General features: G+C 43.2%; 1 protein-coding gene across 1 annotated transcript in view; it reads left to right on the forward strand.

Annotated features, from left to right (window-relative positions):
* Window positions 1-4952: 4952 nt before the first annotated feature.
* slit3 (slit homolog 3) overlaps window positions 4953-9614 on the forward strand; it is a gene marked incomplete at its 5' end in the record, with an annotated part of 178396 nt that continues 173734 nt past the window's right edge. The window contains 1 exon segment of the mRNA XM_080526674.1: window positions 4953-5143. Coding sequence (XP_080382800.1) covers window positions 4953-5143 — 191 coding nt within the window.

Genomic DNA, 9614 nt, shown 5'->3' on the forward strand with positions numbered 1-9614 from the left:
AACTGCTCCAGGTTGGCGCGTAATCTATGATGCCTGGAGGGGGCCGCCCGGTTCTCAAGCAACTCTCCCAGGGATATAGGCGAGCTTGTTGGATGCATACAAATAAATCTTTAAAAAAAGGGGGGTTGTGTGGCAACATCTGGTGTTGCTTTTTGTTCCATATGTTTGCTCACCAACCACCAAGGAAGACAGAAGTCAGAAAGCCCTTTTTTTTTCTCTCCTTTCTTCTCTCTGCACTCCCACAAAGATCTGGCAATCTCATTTTTTCTCACTCGCTCTGCTGTGTTAAGCGTAAGAACAGAGGAGTTGTTCCAGTACGTTCCAACGTTCATGATGGAGCCCTGACAGTAATAGCCTGGAGGGGGCATAGGGGAAGGGGAACTGGGTTGGTTGGTAGTGGTTCCCTCCCCTCCTCCCCTTACCACAGCCTCTATCTCCCTCCCTGTCCCCTCTCCTCCTCTCTCTGCCTTTACGAGTTGGGACAATGTGCTAGTAATTAGCATCTCACTGTGGCGCTGGCAGCTAGCGGCGGGTGGTTGACGGCTCCACAGGACACATATGGCACGGGGGACTGACGCGTTGCACACAGGAAGTCCGTCCCGCTGACCGGCCAGCGGTCGACCGGCTGGCTACCGCAGGGCCAAGCTCCCCCCCCGCTCAAGCTATCTCACACAGAGAGAGCAAACAAAGGTGCCAGACAACAATGTAAGCTGAGAAACTACTTCTGGGGAGAGCAAGGCAAGCTACTTCCTTGTCTTGTTTTGTTTGTCTAATACTTGTTTTAAGCCCATGGGAACAAATTGGAGATGAGGGTCAACCGCTGTAGGGTTGATAATAAAAAAAAAGAAGAAAAAAAACAGGGAAATGAAATAAAACAATTATCTGTTTGTATACAGTACATACAAAAAAAAAGCAATTACGCAGGTTTCTAGGTTAACATACAGTACATTTTCTATAGAAGTCTCAGCTCAGTGAACATTGACAATGACTTTGCAGATCTGCTGGTAACATTTCCTCTCATTAGAAAAACAAAAACAAAAACGACAATACAATACGCACGCCAACTGACAAAGTGAATATATTTAAGGAAATCCATATACATTCCTGTGCCCTCCCCCCAGCCCCCTTCCCCCAGCCCCATTCCCTATAGTACTGAGATGGGCAGAGAGATTGACGTAATTGGTGGAAAGTTTGGATTTCTCTTTATGTCGAGGCAGTCCATTAAAAGGAGCTCCCATGTCTAATACCATGCTAATGGCTCCTTTCCTCAGACAGGTCCTTGGCTGGCCCACGCTAAGCTCTGCTGTGGGCCCCAGCCCACATTCCCCCATGCCAAGTTTCTCCTATACACTGTCCATATGCTTCCTGAGAAGGCATTAGGGTGGGTATGTGCTACATAAACCAGAGTGGTCAGTTTTACACCCTAGATCACCAGAAGGCTCGTCTGTGACCTTCAAAAACTCACTTGTGTGCTGTCATTGCCCCCCCCCCCCCCCCTCCTGTCATTGCCCCCCCCCCCCCTCCTACACCTCAGATACACTGTCCAGAGTAAGAGGAGGGTCTGTCTGCTCTCTACTACCTGATAGACATGGGGAAGTTAGTAATCTGGAAGAGCAAAAAGCATAATATTCTGGGGGCAGGGTCTACAGGTGCTGGGGCAATAATGATGGGACTGGTGGCGTGAGGGGCGTCCTTTGTTCTGTTGATGTGAACGGGGGACTAGTGTTGACTTTTTAAGATGTGATTGATTAATGTTGATTTTTAAGATTTGTCTATTTATTTGTACTAGTGTTATTCTGTGATTTGTTGGTGCCAATAAAGTGTATTTTTATTTTTTATTTGAATTCTCTGATTGAATTTTCTGATTGAAATCAGTCAGCTCCCTTTCAGTACAGTATAGTAACAATACAGTTTTCAACTGTCTCTCCTCCCTCCTTCTCTCGGTCTCTCTGTCTCTCTGTCTCTCTCTCTTTAAATCATTGAGCAGTGTGGTCAAGCTGAATGACCCAGTGAGAGTAGCCTTGACCCTCTTAGACTGAGTGTGTCTCAGACACATGTAGAGCATGCCTCTCCCTGCCATGCTTGTTATCCACACTAATCCACAGGTGGAGCGACAGACAGAGCATTCCTCATCCCTGACATGAGAAAGGGAAAAGGGTGAGGCACAGTCTTAGACACGCATACATAAAACACATGCACACACACACACACGTATGCATGTATGTGTGTGTGTGTGTGTGTGTGTGTGTGTGTGTGTGTGTGCGTGCGTGTCTGTGTCTGTCTCTGTCTGTGTGTCTCAGTAAAATCTCTGCACACATGGTTCACAGCTTAGCCACATGCCCTTCACTCCAGACTCTGAGGAATGAGTTAACTCTTCACCTCGATCTGAGGCATCGAGCTCTGCAAACTACTGGCATGTGGGCTAAGATAGATGGGTAGACGTGTGACCTCTGCACTGTATCCAGACACCTTGATATAATAAAGACAGTGACAGCAAGACAGAGAGTGAGAGATGAAAATTAGAGAGTGTTTGTGTGTGAGAGAGAGAGAGAGAGAGACATACAGAGAGACATACAGAGACATACAGAGGGACAGAGCATAATCTCAGTCCAGAATGTCAGAACTTGTGTCTCAATTTGCTCTTAACTGAAAATAATGTAAGTGGATTAGCCTGGCAGACGGCAGTTGATTCAATCTGCTCAGTCAGTTAAACAAGTCTCCTCAGTAGGCTTTATTGGGGAGGCAGAAGAGTCTGACAGCCAATGTCTGACGCACACACTGGCCTCTTACTCACTGTAGTGTTCTCAGGCTGTGGAAGTCTGTGGTACTGAGGACAAATCTGCCTTTATACTCTCCTACCTTAGTCTCCTTTAAACTGTATTTCCTCTTTGCCATTGCATATTCAAAATCTAAATGTTTAAAGGTTTCTTTGTGTTTGTTTCTATGCTTTCTTGAATGTAGTGGTTAGAACAGTAATGGTGGGCCAGCACAGCAACCAAGTTGTTAGCAATCACAAAGCTAGCTGTTAGCAATCACAAAACAGTAGTCATACCCTACCCCTATTTCCTTGTACAGCTTTAGAATTACATTACCGTAATTACATAACAGTTAAATTCCTGGCTGTTACAGGCATAGACAGAACATTCAAAATCATGTTCTATACCTTGACATTTGTATTATGTCATGCTTACTACCCACAATGTTATTCATGTCAATATTTGAACATCAATCATGGTCAAAAGGACCTCTATGACAGATAATAATAGTAGCACATTTGGAATTGAAGATACTAAAATACAGTGCATTGGTATTCAATTCAGTTGTAATATATTTTGTAGGCAATTTGATGCAGAAATTGCAAATTTCCACATTGTTTACTCAAATAAAGTGCATTCATTGTAAGCTCCAGGATGATAAACCATTACTGAATTAGACCCAGTGTTGACCAATTCTGAACTTGGCATTTTAGTTTAATTTGTATGTGTGATTGACAGCCACACGTTGTACACAACCAATCACTTTTGGTAGTTGAATGAGAAAATGAAGTTAGTTCAAAATCGAATTAGACCCATTCTCTCACCAGATGAGGGCACTGCAACTGCAAAATGAAAATGAGTCTGTTTAGAGAGAGCAGAAGGGAATGTAATGTGAGTGCCTACAAACTCTTTAAACTGTAACTAAAGTGAATTACTGAAGGTGAATTATTGGTCACTACTTTCAGCAATTTGATACCCTGACATTCATTAAACCTTTTTTTAAACACAATGCTTCTTATGCTTAAACTACTAAAGCATGGACCAACACAATCTGAAAAGTATGTATTTGTATCATTAAGGTTTGTCATCTGAAACTTACTGAACTATTTCTATCCATTTACAAACAGATTAGTGTCCTTCTGAATACAACTACTGCCAATTAATTTGCTACTTTCAACATAATCTAACTGAAAAACAATCAATTTAAAGACACAGTACATCACATGTACAACTCATGGATAATGACTATTGCTGTGTTTGCAGAAGTACTCAAATTCAAATAAAACAACATTGTAAATTAAATGCTGCCAAGATAAGATAAGGCTATAGTGTTATATCAAAAAGGACAATTAACGTGTCAGGTTAACTCATTTCAACTCTTTTTGATTCACCGTTTGATTCCAGCCAATCTTTTCTTCCACATACTGTTCACCGAGGGCAGATAAGGACCATTAAAAGTAAGAAAAACTTACTCTATGCTTTTTGTGACATCAGAAGAGTACGAACCAGTAGGAATCTGAAGTGGAGAATTTGGGGGCTGGAGATAGGTATGAGTTTCTCACAGACTCCAGCCTACATGCGCTCCGCTGAAGTTTTGTGATTACGAGTTCTTCTGTTTCAATTAGGTATCCATTGGAATGGGACAGGGTTAGCAGGAGTTCTTACACCAACTGGGAGATTTATGTCACGAAACCTTTCTATCTAAAACTTTAATTCATGTTTACAGCGTTTTCTATTGGATTTTTGAATGAAGAATTTTGGCGAGGTTCCCAGGAAGATTGTTTTTTAAGTGAATTTACGCACGATTCTGGGAGACGCGTGTTTTACTGTAATTGCCCAGTGTATTGCATTTATTGGAACATTACAAACGTTTTCATTGAATATTCTGTCTTCTATTTTTGTATCAATGGTAAGGACACAGAAGAACACGAGTGGAACTTTGAATGAGCGCAACTCCCAATCGATTTTCTTTGGGAAGTTACTCAACTTTGAGAAACTGATTTGATCTATACACTCTTTCCTACACTCTGTAACTGTCATTATTTTTTGGCAAATTCGTTCTTAGTCTACATATTGTTCTATTTGCCAGACATAGAAATAAACCGATGTTTTTGAATTCCACATTTAGAACAGTTTACTGTTTTTAGTGGTTTTATTTGTAAGTTCTCAAGACTGTATTTTGTCACCGTGGATACCATGGTACCAACTGCGCAAGAGAAGTGGCCGGCGTACCGCTTGGGAATATGGGCTCTGATATTCGGATTGCTGTGCGCGGCCGCGGTGGATGGATGTCCTCACAAGTGCAGTTGCTCTGGGTCTCATGTGGATTGCCAGGGTCAAGGCTTCAGGACTGTGCCGAAAGGAATACCAAGGAATGCCGAGCGTCTGTAAGTATTTAACACACAGCGTTTGCGCACCATCATCTGGCTGCTATCTCGTCCGTTGCTATTGCCAGAGATGATGTCGATACTTGTGAAAGATAAATGCAATCTCTAGACTAGAGTCTAGAGCCTGTTCATGGTAATTTTAAACAGTGATAAAACTCTATGATGATGCGCCATGCACATCTGGCACCTGCAGCTGCCCGCGTACGGCTGTTTGATGTCGAGCGCGAGACATCCTCTGAACATCGACGAATACTATTCTATATGTTAATAGCAGTAGCCTAATCCATATTTTGATGAATATTAAGTCGTTTTTTCATTATTTATATAGAATCCTATATTGTGTTATGCTGTTGTGCTATTTTACTTTCTCGTTCAACGGTCTTATCGAGGTAGCTGAAACCTGTATGAGTAACCAGGTGTGTGTCAGTAACAATTTCAACTAAGTAATAATAGCCTAGCCTACATAGCTCCATCAGTGAATAAGATTGTGTTTTTATTTACTTTTGGATGCTGTGTAAATATTAGGATTATACACACAATATAGGCCTACACATGTTAATATAAATATAATCCTAGTCACAGTTTTGGCTATAGCCTACAAAGATGTGACTTCTTCAACACAGTGACAACGTCTAGCTCTAGATAATTGAGTGCCCATACAGGCAACCATACATAGATAGCTCCATCCTAAATTGATTCGGTGGACATTTTTTAGATGAGTGGTATAGCACAGTCATTTGTGTTGTCTTAAGGGTATAGAAACTATAAGAGTTTCAACATCAGTTACACAAAAATGTGTTCAAAGAACACCACAAAGGACAGTGTCACCTGTTTTATTGTAAAGCATTATAAAAGAGCATTTATTTTTCATAGCATGAAGTGTCTATGTTCAATGGCACCTAAAGAGAGCGCCAACTCTTGTTTGAACTACTAGGCTATGCAGTACATTGAATCCCATTTTCCTAGCCGTCCTGTCAGCCAGCCTTTAACCAAATGAACCTGTGGACTTAAGCATGGAATTGCATACCTAAGACCAACCGGGTTCTGAAAGGCCTCAGAATGCTGTGTTCCACCTATGGTGATCCTAGGAGATGGAACCTATTATCTAGCATAACTAAGCTGCTTAAGCACCGCAGGGGTTACAAAACATTTGAGGCACTGCGACAACAAACACAATCATTGTGCTTGGAAGTGGTATGAAAGCAAACCATGTTCGCATTAGCCTGAGGCTGGTTGACCCCTTAAGACCTGTTGAATTTGAGAGAGCCATCAGCCATCCCCCCAAGACGTTTTCACTCAAGGAAAATAAATGTACAGAGTGGACTTGGGTCCCCTCTAGAAAAAAGTGTTTATATTTTTTTGATTTAGCCAGTCAAGTTCTTTGACCAAGGCTTTAAACTGCAGTTGTGACTAGTAGGCACCAATGAGAGAGATTCACATGGTATAGATTTTCAGTTTTATAGTTTTGCTGCAGTTGTTTTGAGTAGATCTGTAACGGGTTAATGTATGGTAAGTGGTATGGTAAGACCTGTGTAGTTTTGAGTAACCCTGCTTCCCAAGGGGAGCAGCCGGCTCCTAGAATGCCAAAGCCTCAATCAATGTTGTAATGTCATTAATCAGGCCCACTTGAGATCTCATTTGCATCTTATTTGAGCCGGAGGATTGTGAGGCCTAACGATGGTGGCCAAGGTGAAGCGGGCACGTCTTCTCTGGGGTGCAATTCACACCCCGCTTGAGTTCCCAGAACACCCCGGAGTGTTGATTTAGCTTTAATGACTGAGCCCCGGCTTCATGCTGGGCCATGGTGCTATGAGTTCACTGTTGGAACATGTTTCCTTCAATAACCGTTGCGCTCTCACTTACGTAAATAAATTATGATTACAGCATCTATGTTATTCTCAGAAATAGCGGTTTTGAAAGTTTTCTACTAATACCCTCTTCGTCATGCTCACCTTCTCCTGTTTCTTCCTCTTGGTCACTCTCTTTCTCTCTGGCAAGCGCTCCCCCCATCTTTCTCTCCCTCTCTCTCCCGCTCTCTCTCTCTCTCTCCCTCTCTCTTTCCCTCTCCCTCTCCCCCCTCTCTCTCTTTTTCTCCCCCTCATTCATATATTCGTAAAGAATGCCAGCATCTCTACAGTGGAGTTTTCACAGTTCCCAGTCTCTACTTAGACTCACACTTCTTTGGCACTTTTGGGAACAATGTGTAACTTTGTAGACCTGGTGGTTTGCTTGTTGAGCATGCTCCTGCTCTTGCTCCTGTCTCTTATCAAACTGCAGCTGCTGGGGCCGTGGACAAACTAACAGCCACACCCACGGTCCACCATAGCTTAGTTGGACTGCACTCTCGGCCCAGGGAGAGTGTGAGGCTGAGAGAGAAAGATGTGTATGTGGTTACCATCACTCTCCTTACCCATCCATCATCCTCGTTAAGCTGCTGATCAACTCCACATTAACTTCACATTTCCTTCATACAGACGATTGAATGTTTCCCAGCAATGGTCTGAGGCTATTTTCATCTAAAAAAGAATCCCAAATAATGTATTCCCTAAATTGTCCACACCCATCTTAAATTAGAACTGTAGTAGCAGGACATGTGGGTCAGTGGGTTGCATCATGCAGCCCCAGTGACTTGGTGACCAGTTGAACTGCCATCTGATGAGTTTAACTTGCTCTGCAGCAGCTGGCACTGCGGTCCCTGCCAGCCGGCACAGCTTTCCTTCTGGGAAATCTTAACCATCCATCTTCTAAAAAAAAGAAAAGAAAGAGAAATCACCCATGGAAAATATTTAGAGGTGCTTTATTATTTCAGCCAGTAGCCTACTTCAAAGGGCAACGCTGGCAGAGCAGGGGAGCTGACTTTCTGTCAAGAAATCGGCGATAAAGTGGTCCAAGTCACGAATGTCCTTGAAGAAGTTATTCCAACATTTAGAGACACAGAAGTCCGTAACTCGTCCAAGTGTGACTGCTTTTGATAGTCTCGAAGCCTGGGGCCATTTTAGGTTAACAAGGACCGTTTTTTTATGTTGCGGCTCTGTCACCAAAGCAACACATCAAGCCCTTTTGGTTCTCCCCATCAGAATGATCCTTTATATTCTCCTTCAACTTAGCTGGATGTGACACATTGTTTTTCCCAATCTAAGAAATATGGATAATGTCGTGCATGTTTTGGGAATTTGTCACTGTGATGTAAGCTGAGCGAGGGCCCAAAACAGTATGTTGCAGCTAGCAACGCAGTAAACAATGTATGGAGCCAGGAGTTGCTCCCTATGAGATGATCAGAGGATGTTGCTGGGACTGAGGGACTGTGGCGTCAACAGCAGGGGCTAATATTCCCATTGAGAGCTGTGATGTCCAATAACACGTAAAAGCTCCTGTTTGATTTTTGACGTGGACTAGAGCGTCAGCTTGGTGGACCGTGAGTCGGTCTGGACTTTTATGACTTCTTTGTGGCGTAAACGGGAGCTCTGGGGGTCTGGTTAAACCGCTCTCCCTTTCTTGTGGCGGCTCGGTCACTGTTCCCTACAGGAGCCTGTGATTTATTTGCGTGTTTCATGACTGTCCCATTTTGTTAATATCTCTGCCAGTTGCACCTCATTCATTTCCTGTGTTTTGCTTCTCCCAGTGTGTGCTCCTAACTTGTAGAGGAGCTGGCTAAATGAAAGTAGACACATTTTTTGGCGCAAAAAGAATGAAAGGGTGTCTGTAATTTGGCGGTCCCAAAAGAGTTAGTAGTGGACAGCTATCCTGCTGCACTCTTCAGTCCCTCTCCTTGGTTAACATATGGTGTGTCTCCCGCACCTCATCATCACTCTTCACTCCCTTTTGCTGCTCAGGAGCAATTTGCAGGAGATGAGTCCTGAGAGGCCTGGCCTGTCAGATAGAGTTTCACACAGAAGCGTTAAAGGTGCCCCCGTCACCTCCCAAATGCACCGCACAGATGTAATCGAAGCAGTCATGTACTGTACAAAGTGCAAAAGCTGACTGACTCAGGTACGAAGCTGTCAGCCCTTTTGAAAATAAACGATGGTGAAAGTCAACAGACACAGAGAGAAATATGAAATACTTCTTCTTTTCTTTTTGTCGGATCTGCTTAGCTTGAAGTGGGTGTCCTTCAGCTGGGAACTCGTCCAGACGGTGCGGTAATGAAAATATTTAGAAAACAAAAGTCCCAGTGAAATGGATCCTCGCTCACGCTGCTCGTAAACAATGGAAAACACAGCAGAATGTTGCTGTCATCTTCACTTTGGTCATCTTTGTTCAACCAACAGCATTCCGCGCCTGAGACATCCACAGGCCAGGGATAAAGAACTCTCTATTTGTTTGCAGATACAATACAAGTGTGCGCTTTGCCATTCATGAGGAGGAAGTCATTTGAGCATGACTCCTTGGTTATGTTTCCTTTCATGCCTGTATGAATCTTGACATAATGCATTGAGAGAGTAGATGTAGAGGTCAATGTCATGTTTAGGCC

The sequence above is a fragment of the Nansenia antarctica genome (assembly GCF_963989245.1).
Source record: "Nansenia antarctica genome assembly, chromosome: 3".
Taxonomy (NCBI): Eukaryota; Metazoa; Chordata; class Actinopteri; order Argentiniformes; family Microstomatidae; genus Nansenia; species Nansenia antarctica.